General features: G+C 45.7%; 2 protein-coding genes across 8 annotated transcripts in view; one reads left to right on the top strand and one right to left on the bottom strand.

Moving 5' to 3' along the window:
- The window catches only part of RNF170 (ring finger protein 170), a 41324-nt gene extending 28045 nt beyond the window's left edge, over positions 1 to 13279 (bottom strand). Inside the window, exons 1-2 of one of the 4 annotated variants that reach the window (XM_038746900.1) lie at positions 13199 to 13214; positions 10589 to 10678 (exon numbers count right to left, since the gene is read on the bottom strand). The gene's annotated coding sequence lies outside the window, so the exon portion shown is untranslated. Of the gene's footprint in view, positions 1 to 10588; positions 10679 to 12912; positions 12933 to 13193 lie in introns of those variants that run through there. The other 3 variants (XM_038746899.1, XM_038746901.1, XM_038746902.1) reach the window with 3 other exon arrangements.
- A 3471-nt stretch (positions 13280 to 16750) lies between these two features.
- The window catches only part of HOOK3 (hook microtubule tethering protein 3), an 86753-nt gene continuing 85255 nt past the window's right edge, over positions 16751 to 18248 (top strand). For all 4 annotated transcript variants that reach the window (XM_038747463.1, XM_038747461.1, XM_038747464.1 and 1 more), the window contains exon 1: positions 16751 to 16828. In XM_038747463.1, the coding sequence (XP_038603391.1) occupies positions 16772 to 16828 (57 nt within the window). In that variant the 5' untranslated portion in view covers positions 16751 to 16771. The remainder of the gene's footprint in view (positions 16829 to 18248) is intronic.

Here is an 18248-nt window from a genome sequence, read left to right as displayed (position 1 = left end):
GGCCAGTCTAAACCCAGCTTTTACCATTCTGTTGCAGGCCTCACCCACCTAGGGAAGCTACCAGATAAGAGCTTTGGAGACAGTACTACTAGTCCTTTTCCCAGCTGGAGGCCTAGGTTAAAGAGATCATCATCATCATCATCATCATCATCATCAATCGTATTTATTGAGCGCTTACTATGTGCAGAGCACTGGACTAAGCGCTTGGGAAGTACAAATTGGCAACATATAGAGACAGTCCCTACCCAACAGTGGGCTCACAGTCTAAAAGAGTCTAAAAGAGTAAAACAGTAAGAGATCCCTCTGGTTGGCCTTGAACAGTAAATCCTTCTAATTTCTCCACTTGCTTTCTCTTCAGAAGGAAGGGGAATGAAGCCTTAAAACTCCAACCCTCCAGTTGGAAGATAAGGGTCCGAAGGGAAGCGGGATGTTAGTCGATCTTGTACAGTGCTCTGCACACAGTAAGCGCTCAATAAATACGATGGATTGATTGATTGATCTTAGTGGCCCCGTGACATTACAGAACCAACACTGGATAAACTGCATACAATCAATCAATCAATCAATCGTATTTATTGAGTGCTTACTGTGTGCAGAGCACTGTACTAAGCGCTTGGGAAGTCCAAGTTGGCAACATATATAGACAGTCCCTACCCAACAGTGGGCTCACAGTCTAGAAGGGGGAGACAGAGAACAAAACCAAACATATTCACAAAATAAAATAAATAGAATAGATATGTACAAGTGAAATAAATACATCTCAAATGGCAGCTGGAGACCGCACGGTTCCAAGAAAGTTAGGAAAAGGTGTTCTTTAGGATAAAATGTGCAAAAATAGAAGATAATAATAATTGTGGCATTTGTTAAGCGTGCACCATGTGCCAAGCATTGTTCAAAGCACTGGGTTTGATCATCATCAATCGTATTTATTGAGCGCTTACTGTGTGCAGAGCACTGTACTAAGCACTTGGGAAGTACAAGCTGGCAACATATAGAGACAGTCCCTACCCAACAGTGGGCTCACAGTCTAAAAGATGTTTGATGATACAGGATAATCAGAGGAAACATAGACTCAGCCCACATAAGGCTTACAGTCTTAATAATAATAATAACGATGGCATTTATTAAGCGCTTACTATGTGCAAAGCACTGTACTAAGTGCTGGGGAGGTTACAAGGTGATCAGGTTGTCCCATGGGGGGGCTCACAGTCTTAATCCCCATTTTACAGATGCGGTAACTGAGGACCAGCAAAGTGAAGTGACTTGCCCGAAGTCACACAACTGACAATTGGTGGAGCCGGGATTGGAACCCGTCTTAGGGGAAGGAAGAACAGGGACTGAATCCCCATGTTACGGATGAGGAAACCGAGGCACAGAGCAGTTATGTGGCTTGCCCACGATCACACGGAAAACAAGGAGCAGAGCCGGGACTAAGACTTGGATCGCGAGTCCCCGTCCCACACTTATCGTCATCATCATCAATCGTATTTATTGAGCGCTTACTGTGTGCAGAGCACTGGACTAGGCGCTTGGGAAGTACAAGTTGGTAACATATAGAGACGGTCCCTACCCAACAGTGGGCACACATCCCACTAGACCAAAAGGTTACATGCTTGCAAAACCTTAAATTAGCAAAAACCCACCCTGTGGAACTGACCGATTCCAATACTATGCCCATGTGCAATGCACAAGCAGTTTTTCAGAGGCAATGTGGCTTAGTAGGTATCAGAAGGACCAGGGCTCGAATCCCGGATCCTCCACTTGTCTGCTGTGTGACCTTGGACAAGTCACTTACCCTCTCTGTGCCACGGTTACCTCGTCGATAAAATTGGGATAAAGACCGTGAGCTCCACGTGAGACACGCAGCTATGAGATATGAGAGAAGCAGCGGGCTCGGGAGTCAGAGGTCGTGGGTTCTAGTTCCGGCTCCGCCACTTATCAGCTGCGTGGGCAAGTCACTTAACTTCTCTGTGCCTCAGTTACCCCATCTGGAAAATGGGGATTAAGACTGTGAGCCCCACGTGGGACAACTTGATTACCTTGTATCTACCCCAGTGCTTAGAACAGTGCTTGACGCATAGTAAGGGCTTAACAGATATCATTATTATTATTATTATTTTTATATGGGCTGGGTCCAACCTGATTAGTTTGTACTTACCCAGCCCCTAGTACAGTGCCTGGCACATAATAAGCACCTAACAAATACCATTAAAAAAATAATAATAAGGTGGAAGACTGGGCCTACAAAGGCTTGCAGTGACGAAAGAATATTCCCTAATTTCCCTAACAGAGTTCTGGCCAAGGCGTGTACTGAAACCACATGCTATGGCAGAACTGAATGTACCTGATAATCCAGGGGGAACAAAAGCCCCAAGAAGAGGAACTTTTTTATGTGACAGATCATAAATAACTATAGTAATGTTCTGCACTTATCAGACAACCTCCACCTGTAGTTAACCGTGCTTACAGCACCTGTATATATGTATATATGTTTGTACACATTTATTACTCTATTTATTTATTTATTTATTTTACTTGTACATATCTATTCTATTTATTTTATTTTGTCAGTATGTTTGGTTTTGTTCTCTGTCTCCCCCTTTTAGACCGTGAGCCCACCGTTGGGTAGGGACTGTCTCTATATGTTGCCAATTTGTACTTCCCAAGCGCTTAGTACAGTGCTCTGCACATAGTAAGCGCTCAATAAATACGATTGATTGATTGATTGACTAACACAACTCCAAACACCTTCATGCAGGGAGCTGAAGCCACTGCTACCAGAAAAATACCCTCCCACCCCAAGTAAGAAATCGGAATAGATATCAAATAGATCAAGGGAGGTTTTCATTGGATTTATAAGGCTCACAGTAATACCTTGATTTACAAAGAGCTATTTAAGGAAGGGTTTCAAATAATCCTAATAAAAGTTGTTGATGAGGGAGTTGAGAGAAACTTCTCTAATTTCAATAGGCCCACCCAAAATAACAATCAAATAACCTCAGAAGGAAGTAAAGATAAAGGATCAAACAATCTGTGGAGTCATAAGGGATGAAACTGGTGGATGATGTATTTTTCATTAACTTCCCAGCTTTCTTTTGCGATGCCCAGGCTATATAACAGGCAGTGGTGAGGGCTTTCGAACACCAGTCCATAGCACTCACTTCCTGCTGCATTGGGAACCAGTCTTAAAAGGCACTTAATAGTCTAGATATTGATGGAGAATTCTGCCCAGATCCCAGTACTTAATCACAATGCTTTGCACAAAGTAGGCTTTTTAATAAATATAATAATAATAATAATAGTAATTATGGTATTTGTTAAGCGCTTACTATGTGCCAAGCACTGTTCTAAGCACTAGGGTAGATACAAGGGTTGTTCCCACATGGGGTTCACAGTCTTAATCTCCATTTTACAGATGAGGTAACTGCGGCCCAGAGAAGTTAAGTGGCTTGCCCAAGATCACACAGCAGACAGGTGGCGAAGCCGGTATTAGAATCCACATCTTCTCGCTCCCAAGCCCATGCTCTTTCCACTAAGCCATGCTGCTTCTCGGTTATGGTATTTGTGAAGCATACTATGTGCCAGGCACTGTAGTAAGCGCTGGGGCGGATACAAGCAAATCGGGCTGGACCCAGTCCCTGTCTCATATGGGGCTCTCGGTTTCAATCCCCATTTTACGGATGAGGTAAACGAGGCACAGAGAAGCGAAGCGACTTGCCCAAAGTCACACGGCAGATAAGTGGCAGAGCTGGGATTAGAACCCATGACCTTCTGACTTGCCATGCTGCTCGTATTATTGCTACTACCGCTGCCCATAGCCTGACAAAATTACAAGACGCAATTTATGCTTTTTAACTAATTATTAGCAGTTGAGAGAGGAGGCATTCTAGACAAAGGGTGTGGTCCAGAAACTCTTGGAGGCAAGAATAAAATGGCTGGACAAAAAGGATGGTAAGTTTTCCTTGTGTCAGGGGACATTTTGGGAAAGTGGGGGGGCAAGGAAGTTAGCTTTGGAGCGACCTCATGCCAAGAATTGAAATCAATCATATTTATTGAGTGCTGACTGAGCACATAGCACTACGCACTTGGGAGGGTACACTATAACAGAGTTGGTAGATGTGTTCCCTGCCTACAAGGAACTTACTGTCTAGGGGAAACAGAGTCTTAGTCTCAACTGTAGTGGACACTGGGAAGTAACTGAAAAACCTTACGAGGGAGAAGACATACTCCTTTCTTTGTCAAGCAAACAATTTTGGTTCCAGTGCTGAAGACGGCCTAGAGAGGAGTTGTGTGGGAGACTCGGTTTCTCGTGTGAAATAAGGGGCGTTACAGTCCAAGTATGAGAAGACCAGGACCCGGACTAAAGTTGTGTTGAATGGGCTGGGTTTGAGCAGAGAGGGTAAGGAACAGATTTGGAGCCGTTAAGTCATGCAGTGAGAGAATCTAAGAAGGATCAAAGTTCACGGCAGACCGTGAGATATCAAAAAAAGACCTGGAGAATTATTTCTTGGAGTGGTGGTGGCATTACATAGCCATAAAAACTGAAGTTCTTTGGCCTTCCAATCTCTTACTTTTCAGGTAATATACTCAAGTATGAAAGGAAACACCTCTTCTATGGCTTGGCAGAGTAATCCTGAGATTATAATACATGACACTAAAAATAATTTTCAGGAAGGAAACAGTCTTGCCTACAGTCTCTTTCCTTTCCATTGTTCAAGACTGAATGACAACCTCCAGTTCGGAAGATTTCTCTCCACGTACTCTTGCCTCTGCCCAGAGGGCCGGACCCGTGATATCTTCAAGCCTGTGAGAGCTCGCTGCTGAAGCTACATCCATCAACTAATTATCAACTCCATTTTGCATTTTATGTAACTGATGCTCACTTAAGCTTCTCAAAGTGCTTTACAAATCATATCTTGGAAGGTAGCTGGCAATTACTATAACCTTAGAAGGTTTAGCACCAGCTCCAAGAATAAGTTCTGGTTCCTAAATATTCCTCCAGTCGAGACGTATGGTCTCCCTAATCCACCCAGCCTGGGCGCTCGGTTTCCCTCTCTTGCCCCTCCTAAACTTCAGAGGCTTCTTGGTGACCTCACTAAGAAGTCCAAAGAATAAAACCAAAAGGTGCTCGTATATCACCCATCAGTCATCATCATCATCAATCGTATTTATTGAGCGCTTACTGTGTGCAGAGCACTGTACTAAGCGCTTGGAAGTACAAGTTGGCAACATATAGAGACAGTCCATAGCATTTTTGAAAGCTTACTAATGTGCAGAGCACTGTACTAAGTGTTTGGGAGAATATAATAGAATTATTAATGCAAGATCCCTGGCCCTAAAGAGCTACAATCCTGATTAGTCGCGCGGTTTCACAGCTCCGGAGACTGTCCTATTCTACAGGAGGACAGTGCCAGCCTATAATTTCTAAAATCCTCAGGCCAGGACTAGAGTAATAATAGCACCTTGAATTTTTAAAGCGCTTTTACTGTCCCAGAGTGCTTCCATATTATTTAATCTCATTTTGTCTAAAGATCTCTGTGAGGTAGGGTATTATTATCTCCATTTTACATATCAGTTTTGGGTTCCCGTCTATTATCAATCTACACCCACACCTTTGGGGAGCTCCTCCATTCATTCGTTCATTCAATCGTATTTATTGAGCGCTTACTGTGTGCAGAGCACTGTACTACGCGCTTGGGAAGTACAAGTCGGCAACGTATAGAGACGGTCCCTACCCAACAACGGGCTCACAGTCTAGCCATTCTCACCGCTTCAACCGCCACTTTACACAGATAACTCTCGAACCCACTTCCCTAACCGTAATCTCTCTCCTTCTCGGAAATCTTGCCTCACCTTCTGCCTCCACGCCAATTCTAATTGGCTTTTCCACTGGCACCTCAGATGCTACATGTCCAAAACTGAACTCCTTACCGTCGCACCCAAATCCTCTCCTCCTAAGTTTCCCATCATTTCTTTTTTTAATGGCATTTGTTAAGCGCTTACTGTGCATCAGTCACTGCACTAAATCCTGAGGTAGATACAAGATAATCAGATTGGACAAAGTTCATGGCCCACAAGGGGCTCATGGTATTAATCCTCATTTTATGAATGAGGAAATTGGGGCCCTGAGAAGTAACTTGCTCAAGGTCACAGCAGACAAGCGGCAAATCCGGGAATAGAACCCAGATCCAGGTGATTCCCAGGCCCGGGCACTATTATCCAGTAGGCCGTGCTGCTTCTCAATATCATTTCTGTTAACACTATCATCTTCCCTCCCTTACTGGCCTAAGGCATTACCCTTGACGCCCCTCTTTAATAATAATGATGGCATTTGTTAAGCGCTTACTATGTGCAAAGAACTGTTCTAAGCGCTGGGGGGGGGGGGATACAAGGTGATCAGGTTGTCCCACGCGGGGCTCACAGTCGTAATCCCCACTTTACAGATGAGGTCACTGAGGCTCAGAGACGTTAAGTGACTTGCCCAAGGTCACACAGCAGACATGTGGCGGAGCCGGGATTCAAACCCAGGACCTCTGACTCCAAAGCCCGTGCTCTTTCTTACATTCAGTGAGTTTCCAAATCCTGTTGGTCCTTTCTTCACAGCACTTCCAGAATCCACCACTTTCTCTTCATCCAAACTACCACCACGTTGGTCCAAGGACTTTTCAAATCCCCACTTTACTACATAATAATAATAATGGCATTTTTTAAGTGCTTACTATGCGCAAAGCACTGTTCTAAGCGCTGGGGAGGGTACAAGGTGATCAGGTTGAACCCAGAGATCATGGGTTCAAATCCCGGCTCCGCCAGCTGTCAGCTGTGTGACTTTGGGCAAGTCACTTCACTTCTCTGTGCCTCAGTTACCTCATCTGTAAAGTGGGGATTAAAACTGTGAGCCCCCTGTGGGACAACCTGATCACCTTGTAACCTCCCCAGCACTTAGAACAGTCCTTTGCACATAGTAAGCACTTAACAAATACTATCATTATTATTATTATTATTATTATTATTATCTCTCACCACTGATCTCTTGCACATATGCACCCTCTCCCCCTTCACATCCAGAAGACCACTGCTAACCCCATCTTCAAGGCCCTTCTAAATCACCTCTCTTCAGGCCTTCCCTGATAAATCTCTCCTCCATCCTCCCTACCTCCCCTATTACCACTTGAGAACTTGTAGGTCACTTTAGCACTTCTAGACTGCAAGCCCACTGTTGGGTAGGGACTCTACATGTTGCCAACTTGTACTTCCCAAGCGCTTAGTACAGTGCTCCGCACACAGTAAGCGCTCGATAAATACGACTGACTGATTTAGCACTTAGGTAGTCATGCCTTTCTCCCTCCCCTTGGTAACGCATGTGTATTGTCTTTAAATTCTGATGCTTCCCCTACCTGGAATTTATTTTAGCGTCTACCTTCCCCACTAGGATGTAAGGCCCTTGAGGGGAGGGATCACATCTACTAACTCTATTGTACTCTCCAAAGTGCTCAGTGCAGTGTTCTGCACAAAGGCTCAATAAGTATGAGGTGCAAAATCACAAACTAAACTCACTCAGCCCCGCTCCTGGGTCTGCTGTATCCAAACTGTAGTATTTGAGTGCTTATGCTCTGCACATAGCAAATGCTCAATGAATACCACTGACTGACTGATTACCAAGTCCTTGGGAAAGTACAATACAACAAAGTTGGTAAATGTGATCCCCGTCCACGAGGAGCTTACAGTCTACAGGGGGAGGCAGACAGTAAACTAGATTAGGGATAGGGGAAATAGTGGAGTATAAGAATATTTACATAAGCACTGTGGGGCTATTCCTTTTTTATGTATTAAAGCAATGTATCAACTTCTCTGTAACCATTCAAGCCAATGGTATTTACTGAGACCTTACGGTGTGCAAAGCATTGCACTAAGGTTTGGGAGAGTACAGTACAACCAAGTTGGCAGACACATTCCCTGCCCACAACTTGCCCCCTCCGGACTGTGAGCTCATTGTGGGCAGGGAATGTCACTGTTTATTGTTGTATTTTACTTTCCCAAGCGCTTAGTACAGTGCTCTGCACACAGTAAGCGCTTAATACGACTGAATGAATGAGCTTACGGTCTAGAATTTTACAGTCTACAGTCTGCCAAAATCCCAACACTTAACAATCATAGTATTTGTTAAGTGCTTACCATGTATCAAACATTGTTCTAAAGGCTGAGACAGATATAATCAGGTGGAACAAAGTGCCTGTTCCAAATGGGGTAAATAGAAGGAAGAACAGGTATTTAATCCCCATTTTACACAAGAGGAAACTAAGGCAAAGAGAAGTCAACTGACTTGCCCAAAGTCACGCAACACGCAAACAGCAGAGCCAGGTTTAGATCCCAGATTCTGCTCTTTCCACTAAGCCTCACTGCTCCTACTAGGCCACACTGCTTCTGATAACAGTTCTGTTTGGCACAGAAAGGTCTCAGTCTCTTCTATCATTATTTTTCCTTTCAAGACATCATTGATGCTTGCCTTAGAAACAAGTTAGATCTTGTGCAAATCAAATGAACAATGGAACGAATGACACAATTCAGAGAATCACTGGTGCGGGAACTATGCATTTACAGAGCGAATGATATTTGGGAAATTCACCGGGAAACGGTAGCCAGGCTCCATCCATTCTTGCTAAGCACTGAATACTCTTTCGACAACGCCTGTGAGTTTGTCTGAGTAGTTGGTAATTACTAGAAGCGCTGAACGTAAATCAATTTCCATGACACTCCAGGGTTACACGGCAAACTACCTAGATTCTTCCTCAAGGACCTTAATTCACAGTGAAGTCTACAATCTACCATGACTGAATTTGGCCTCCCGGTGTTTCCTGGAGGCCCCTCTAGAAACAGAAAATGCCTATCCCCTCAAATGTCTTAGAACAACAGCAAGATTGTCGAAGCAATCTCTGTGAACGTGGATGAGAACAGCTGAAACTTTGTCCTCGCAGAACAGTCTTGTGCAGACAAGTTCCTCAGCTCTGGATGAGCATTGAAGAACACTCCCCACCTTCCTAGCATAATCACAGGCAGAAAAACAAGAGAATGCAGGAAATTCCAGAGTTTCCCAAAGAGAACCACACTGTCACTTCCATGGTCAAATGGAAATCACTGTCACTTCCATGTTCAAATGGAAATCGAAGCACCAGATGGTCATTCCAAGTAATGGTAGTCATTCAGAAAGTGTTCTTAATGCAGTTTCCCTAACTGGAGAAGGTAACATAACTACCCAAAAAAGGTTACAACAAATATAATGTCAGGTGTCTGGGGAAGGGTTGTAAATGGAAGAGGCCTATAGAGAAGTAACCAGGTCAGTAATCTATCCCTGGAAATCAGAAGCAACCAAGATGACTCTATCAGGTACTACACACTGAGGTCCAGAGAGACAGCACAGGCAGGCTGAAACAACCTACTTGTGTGCGTAAAGGATGAAATATTCTGAGTCGCATGTACCCTTAAGGTGGTGGAGTTATTGCAATTCAAATGAACCAAAAGGTCGGTGGATCTTGTAGGAACCTGGAAGATTGCACTGAGAGAGAAATGTCCTCTCGGTACACACTGCTGACTGACATGGAAGTGGGGAACGAAAGCAGAAGTGTGTCAAAGCAACCTGGGGTTATTTCCTAGTTAATACAACTGTGCAATGAAGTCTAATAGTAAGTCTCACAGTAGAAGATGCATAACCCTTTCATTACAAATCAATCACGGATTTAATGAGCACTTACTGTGTGCGGAGCATTGTAACTAAACATTTGGAAGAGTACCCTAATTTTTTTTTTAACAGTTCAACAGAGTTGACAGACACATTCCCTGCCCACAAGGAGCTTACAGTCTACAGGGGGAGGGACATTAATATAAATCATTTACAATCATTAAAACAGACTTTGTAAATAATGGGTCATAAACAATGAACAGTACCAAGCTGAAGCCCTAATACCCTCTCCCTTGGACCATAATGATGCTGGGAAATCACCAGCAAACTCACCAAATCAATCAATCAATCAATCAATCAATCAATCGCATTTATTGAGCGCTTACTGTGTGCAGAGCACTGTACTAAGCGCTTGGGAAGTAACAAGTTGGCAACATATAGAGACAGTCCCTACCCAACAGTGGGCTCACAGTCTAAAAGGGGGAGAAAGAGAACAAAACCCAACATACTAACAAAATAAAATAAATAGAATAGATATGTACAAGTAAAATAAATAGAGTAATAAATATGTACAAACATATATACATATATACAGGTGCTGTGGGGAAGGGAAGGAGGTAAGATGGGGGGGATGGAGAGGGGGACGAGGGGGAGAGGAAGGAAGGGGCTCAGTCTGGAAAGGCCTACAAGTAAAATAGAGTAATAAATACGTACAAACAAATATACCAAATGCCAACATTCCCTCTCTACAGTCTTATCTAATATGTTTTGTTCTCTGTCTTCCCCTTCTAGACCGTGTTGGATAGGGACCGTCTCCATGTTGCCAACTTGTACCTCCCAAGCGCTTAGTACAGTGGTCTGCACACAGCAAGCGCTCAATAAATACGACTGAATGAATGAAATTCAAGCGCTTACCACGTGCCCAACACTGGTGTAGAAACGTGTAATTCCCCGACACCAATGAGGGTAAGAAGATTTTACCGAACGGTGCGACGGCGAGGGAGCCTAAATTAAAATAAATAGAGTAATAAATATGTACAAACACATATACCAAATGCCAACATTCCCTCTCTACACTCTTATCTAATATGTTTTGTTCTCTGTCTTACCCTTGTAGACCGTGTTGGGTAGGGACCGTCTCCATATGTTGCCAACTTGTACTTCCCAAGCGCCTAAACTGAGAAGCAGTTGTGGCTCAGTGGAAAGAGCCCGGGCTTTGGAGTCAGAGGTCATGGGTTCAAATCCCGGTTCCACCACTTGTCAGCTGTGTGACTTTGGGCAAGTTACTTGACTTCTCTGTGCCTCAGTTCTCTCATCTGTAAAATGGGGATTAAGTCTGTGAGCCCCACATGGGACAACCTAATCACTTCGTATCCTCCCCAGCGCTTAGAACAGTGCTTTGCACATAGTAAGCGCTTAATAAATGCCATCATTATTATTATTATAAATACCTCCCTACCTACCAGTGGCGATGGCCTCTCAGCCACTGCAGGGCAGGGAGAGGGCAAGCTCCCTTTACTTACTTTGGGGCTTCAGGCGGTTAATCTCAAATTCTGAAAATGAGGCCGAGAAGCCCCAGGGCGCCTGGACCTGACCTTTCCATCTGGTCAATCAATCAATCAATCAATTGTATTTATTAAGCACTTACTGTGTGCAGAGCACTGTACTAAGTGCTTGGGAAGTCCAAGTTGGCAACATATAGAGACGGTCCCTACCCAACAGTGGGCTCTCAGTCTAGAAGGGGGAGACAGAGAACAAAACCAAACATACTAACAAAATAAAATAAATAGAATAGATATGTACAAGTAAAATAGAGTAATAAATATGTACAAACATATATACATATATACAGGTGCTGTGGGGAAGGGAAAGAGGTAAGATGGGGGGATGGAGACCGGGGCGAGGGGGAGAGGAAGGAAGGGGCTCAGTCTGGGAAGGCCTCCTGGAGGAGGTGAGCTCTCAGTAATCAATCAATCAATCGTATTTATTGAGCGCTTACTGTGTGCAGAGCACTGTACTAAGCACTTGGGAAGTAACAAGTTGGCAACATATAGAGACAGTCCCTACCCAACAGTGGGCTCACAGTCTAAAAGGGGGAGAAAGAGAACAAAACCCAACATACTAACAAAATAAAATAAATAGAATAGATATGTACAAGTAAAATAAATAGAGTAATAAATATGTACAAACATATATCCATATATACAGGTGCTGTGGGGAAGGGAAGGAGGTAAGATGGGGGGATGGAGAGGGGGACGAGGGGGAGAGGAAGGAAGGGGCTCAGTCTGGGAAGGCCTCCTGGAGGAAGTGAGCTCTCAGTAATCAATCAATCAATCGTGTTTACTGAGCGCTGTGTGCAGAGCACTGTACTAAGCGCTTGGGAAGTCCAAGTTGGCAACATATAGAGACAGCCCCCACCCAACAGCGGGCTCACAGTCTAGAAGGGGGAGACAGAGAACAGAACCAAACATATTAACAAAATAGGGCCTTGAAGGGAGGAAGAGAGCTAGCTTGGCGGATCAATCAATCGTATTGAGCGCTTACTGTGTGCAGAGCACTGCACTAAGCGCTTGGGAAGTCCAAGTTGGCAACATATTGGGACGGTCCCTACCCCACAGTGGGCTCACAGTCTAAAAGGGGGAGACAGAGAACAAAACCAAACATACTAACAAAGTAAAATAAATAGAATAGATATGTACAAGTAAAATAGAGTAATAAATATGTACAAACATATATACATATATACAGGTGCTGTGGGGAAGGGAAAGAGGTAAGATGGGGGGGATGGAGGGGGAAGAGGAAGGAAGGGGCTCAGTCTGGGAATGAATCAATCAATCGTATTTATTGAGCGCTTACGGTGTGCAGAGCACTGTACTAAGCGCTTGGGAAGTCCAAGCTGGCAACATCTAGAGACAGTCCCCACCCCACAGTGGGCTCCCAGTCTAAAAGGGGGAGACAGAGAACAAAACCAAACATACTAACAAGGTAAAATAAATAGAACAGATATGTACAAGTAAAATAAATAGAGTAATAAATCTGTACAAACATATATACATATATACAGGTGCTGTGGGGAAGGGAAGGAGGTAAGATGGGGGGGATGGAAGGGGAAGAGGAAGGAAGGGGCTCAGTCTGGGAATGAATCAATCAATCGTATTTATTGAGCGCTTACTATGTGCAGAGCACTGTACTAAGCGCTTGGGAAGTCCAAGCTGGCAACATCTAGAGACAGTCCCTACCCCACAGTGGGCTCCCAGTCTAAAAGGGGGAGACGGAGAACAGAGGGAGGGCCGGCTTGGTCGGAGGAAGACGAGGCCCGGGAGGGGAAGGGGTGACGGGGGCCTGGGGACCCTGCCCAGGGGCGGGTCAGGGGTCAGGGGTCAAGGGTCAGGGGTGAGGAGGGCGGGCCCGCTCCAGGGAAAAGGGAGGGAGGGAATTGGGGCCCAGCCGAATGCGCTCCAGGCCATCCCGTCCGTGGTTAGAGAAGGCGAGGAAAAGGGGAAAGGAGGACTACCACAGCCTCACCGCCGCCACCGCCACCTTGGCGACCCGCCTCCTCAGCCGCCTCCAGGAATCCTGACAGGGAGGGGGGGGGGGGCGCGCGCGCGCACGCGCACGCGCGACCCCGCGGCGTGAGCGCGCCGGCGCGAGGCGGGGGGCGTGGCCTGGGGGGGGCGTGGCGCGGCGCGCGTGCCGGGGAGGCGGGCGGCGGCGCATGCGCCGCCGCCCGCCTTCATTCAGTCATTCATTCATTCACTCAATCAATCAGTCAGTCAATCAATCATATTTATTGAGCGCTTACTATGTGCAGAGCACTGTACTAAGCGCCTGGGAAGGACAAGTTGGCAACATATAGAGACAGTCCCTACCCATCAGTGGGCTCACAGTCTAGAAAGGGTAGACAGAGAACAAAACCAAACATACTAACAAAATAAAATAAATAGAATAGATATGTACAAGTAAAATAAATAGAGTAATAAATATGTACAAACATTTATACATCTATACAGGTGCTGTGGGGAAGGGAAGGACGTAAGGTGGGGGGATGGAGGGGGGACGAGGGGGAGAGGAAGGAAGGGGCTCAGTCTGGGAAGGCCTCATCATCATCATCATCAATCGTATTTATTGAGCGCCTACTATGTGCGGAGCACTGTACTAAGCGCTTGGGAAGTACAAATTGGCAACATCTAGAGACAGTCCCTACCCAACAGCAGGCTCACAGTCTAAAAGGGGGAGACAGAGAACCAAACCAGACATACTACCAAAAGAAAATAAATAGCATAAATTAAATAAATAAATCGTACTCATTGAGCGCTGACTGTGTGCAGAGCACCGGACTGAGCGCTTGGGAAGGACAAGTTGGCCAATCAATCAATCAATCGATCGTATTTATTGAGCGCTTACTGTGTGCAGAGCACCGGACTAACCGCTCGGGAAGGACAAATTGGCAACATATAGAGACGGTCCCTACCCAACAGTGGGCTCACAGTCTAAAAGGGGGGGACAAAACCAAACATACTAACAAAATAAAATAGAATAGACATGTAAAAGTTAAATAAATAAATACAGTAAAGCGCTTGGGAAGGACAAGTTGGCCACATCTAGAGACGGGCCGCTACCCAACTTTCATTCACTCAATCGTATTTATTGAGCGCTGACTGTGTGCGGAGCACTGTACTAAGCGCTTGGGAAGTACAAGTTGGCAACATATAGAGATGGGCAGCTACCCAACATTCATTCATTCATTCATATTTATTGAGCGCTGACTGTGTGCGGAGCACCGGACTAAGCGCTTGGGAAGTACAAGTTGGCAACATATAGAGATGGGCAGCTACCCAACATTCATTCATTCATTCATTCATATTTATTGAGCGCTGACTGTGTGCGGAGCACCGGACTAAGCGCTTGGGAAGGACAAGTTGGCAACATATAGAGACGGTCCCTACCCAACAGTGGGCTCACAGTCTAAAAGGGGGGGACAAAACCAAACATACTAACAAAATAAAATAAATAGAATAGATATGTAAAAGTTAAATAAATAAATAAATAAATAAATAAATTAAATAGAGTAAAGCGCTTGGGAAGGACAAGTTGGCCACATCTAGAGACAGGCCGCTACCCAACTTTCATTCACTCAATCGTATTTATTGAGCGCTGACTGTTTGCGGAGCACTGTACTAAGCGCTTGGGAAACAAGTTGGCAACGCATAGAGATGGGCCGCTACCCAACATTCATTCATTCATTCACTCAATCGTATTTATTAAGCGCTGACTATGTGCGGAGCACTGTACTAAGCGCTTGGGAAACACAAGTTGGCAACATATAGAGACGGGCCGCTACCCAACATTCATTCATTCATTCATTCATTCATTCAATCGTATTTATTGAGCGCTGACTGTGTGCGGAGCACTGTACTAAGCGCTTGGGAAACACAAGTTGGCCACACATAGAGATGGGCCGCTACCCAACATTCATTCATTCAACCGTATTTATTGAGCGCTGACTGTGTGCGGAGCACTGTACTAAGCGCTTGGGAAACACAAGTTGGCCACACATAGAGACGGGCCGCTACCCAACATTCATTCATTCATTCACTCAATCGTATTTATTGAGCGCTGACTGTGTGCGGAGCACTGTACTAAGCGCTTGGGAAACACAAGTTGGCCACACATAGAGATGGGCCGCTACCCAACATTCATTCATTCATTCATTCACTCAATCGTATTTATTGAGCGCTGACTGTGTGTGGAGCACTGTACTAAGCGCTTGGGAAACACAAGTTGGCCACACATAGAGATGGGCCGCTACCCAACATTCATTCATTCAACCGTATTTATTGAGCGCTGACTGTGTGCGGAGCACTGTACTAAGCGCTTGGGAAACACAAGTTGGCCACACATAGAGATGGGCCGCTACCCAACATTCATTCATTCAACCGTATTTATTGAGCGCTGTGTGCGGAGCACTGTACTAAGCGCTTGGGAAACACAAGTTGGCCACACATAGAGATGGGCCGCTACCCAACATTCATTCATTCATTCACTCAATCGTATTTATTGAGCGCTGACTGTGTGCGGAGCACTGTACTAAGCGCTTGGGAAACACAAGTTGGCCACACATAGAGATGGGCCGCTACCCAACATTCATTCATTCATTCATTCACTCAATCGTATTTATTGAGCGCTGACTGTGTGCGGAGCACTGTACTAAGCGCTTGGGAAACACAAGTTGGCCACACATAGAGATGGGCCGCTACCCAACATTCATTCACTCATTCCCTCAATCGTATTTATTGAGCGCTGTGTGCGGAGCACTGTACTAAGCGCTTGGGAAACACGTTGGCAACGCATAGAGATGGGCCGCTACCCAACGTTCATTCATTCATTCATTGAATGAATGAATGATACTGATCGGGAGTAAAATACTGTTTCGGAAAATCCTTTCCCCAAAGGCCGGAGGCCTCGGTCTTTTATTATTATTATTATTATTATTATTATCTTACCTCCTTCCCTTCCCCACAGCACCTGTATCTATGTATATATGGTTGTACATATTTATTACTCTATTTATTTATTTATTTTACTTGTACATTTCTATCCTATTTATTGTATTTTTTTGGGTATGTTTGGCTTTGTTCTCCGCCTCCCCCTTTTAGACTGTGAGCCCACTGTTGGGTAGGGACCGTCTCTGTGTGTTGCCAATTTGTACTTCCCAAGCGCTTAGTCCAGTGCTCTGCACATAGTAAGCGCTCAATAAATACGATCGATTATTATTATTATTATTGTTGTTGTTGTTGTTGTTTCTCCGTCCCCTCCCCTGGTGTCCGTGCGCAAGCGCACTCGTCCGCGAGAGGGGGAGGGAGGGGGGGGTTCAGGGTGCGCGCGCAGGCGCGCCGACGGGGGCCGGGTGCGCACGCGCGCCTTAGTGCGCGTGCGCGGCGGCGGCGGCGTGTGAGCGTGCGCAGTGGGGGCCGGGCGGCTGTGAGGCGGCCGGGGCGCGGCGGCTGTGAGGGGGGTCACGGTGCCGGAGCGGCCATTCGGCGGGAGGGAGAAGGGGGGGGAGGTGGGGGCTTCCGGCTTCTCGGAGGGGAGAGGAACATGTTCAACGTGGAGGCCCTGGAACGGGTGGAGCTGTGCGAGAGTCTCCTCACTTGGGTAGGTGACCCCGAGGGGGGCCGCGGCGCGAGGGCCGAGGGCGGCGGCCGTGTCGTCACATCCGGTCTGGGGAGGCGCGCGCGCGCCCCCCCCCCCAGTCCGGTCCGGTCCGGTTCGGTCCGGCCGCGCTGAGGGGGCGCGCGGTGCCCGACGGGAGGCGTCTCTGAGGAGAAACTGCTTCATCATCAATCGTATTTATCGAGCGCTTACTCTGTGCGGAGCACTGTACTAAGCGCTTGGGGAGTCCAAATTGGCAGCATAGAGAGACAGTCCCTACCCCACAGTGGGCTCCCAGTCTAAAGCTCACCTCCTCCAGGAGGCCTTCCTTCCTCTCCCCCTCGTCCCCCTCTCCATCCCCCCCATCTTACCTCCTTCCCTTCCCCACAGCACCTGTACAGACGTATATATGTTTGTACAGATTTATTACTCTATTTATTTATTTTATTTGTACGTATCTATTGTATTTATTTTGTTAGTATGTTTGGTTTTGTTCTCCGCCTCCCCCTTTTAGACTGTGAGCCCACTGTGGGGTAGGGACCGTCTCTAGATGTTGCCAATTTGTACTTCCTAAGCGCTTAGTACAGTGGTCTGCACATAGTAAGCGCTCAATAAATCCAATTGATGATGATGATGATGATGAGGCCTTCCCAGACTGAGCCCCTTCCTTCCTCTCCCCCTCGTCCCCCTCTCCATCCCCCCCATCTTACCTCCTTCCCTTCCCCACAGCACCTGTATATATGGATATATGTTTGTACATATTTTTACTCTGTTTATTTATTTATTTTATTTGTACATATCTATCCTATTTATTTTATTTTGTTAGTATGTTTGGTTTTGTTCTCCGTCTCCCCCTTTTAGACTGTGAGCCCACTGCTGGGTAGGGACCGTCTCTATACGTTGCCAATTTGTACTTCCCAAGCGCTTAGTACAGTGCTCTGCACACAGTAAGCGCTCAATAAATACGATTGATGATGATGATGATGAGGCCTTCCCAGACTGAGCCCCTTCCTCCCTCTCCCCCTCGTCCCCCTCTCCATCCCCCCATTTTACCTCCTTCCCTTCCCCACAGCACCTGTATATATGTATATATGTTTGTACATATTTATTACTCTATTTTACTTGTACATATCTATTCTTTTTATTTTATTTTGTTAGTATGTTGGGTTTTGTTCTCCGTCTCCCCCTTTTAGACTGTGAGCCCACTGTGGGGTAGGGACCGTCTCTAGATGTTGCCAATTTGTACTCCCCAAGCGCTTAGTACAGTGCTCCGCACAGAGTAAGCGCTCAATAAATACGATTGATGATGATAGTAAGCGCTCAATAAATATGATTGATGATGAGATAGACAACAAAACTCAACATATTAACAAAATAAAACAAATCGAGTAAATATGTACAAATAAACTAAATCAATAGAGTA

Source organism: Tachyglossus aculeatus, chromosome 5 (genome assembly GCF_015852505.1).
Source record: "Tachyglossus aculeatus isolate mTacAcu1 chromosome 5, mTacAcu1.pri, whole genome shotgun sequence".
NCBI lineage: Eukaryota > Metazoa > Chordata > Mammalia > Monotremata > Tachyglossidae > Tachyglossus > Tachyglossus aculeatus.
Note: the sequence above shows the minus strand (reverse complement) of the source record. Positions and strands in the feature narration are given on the sequence as shown.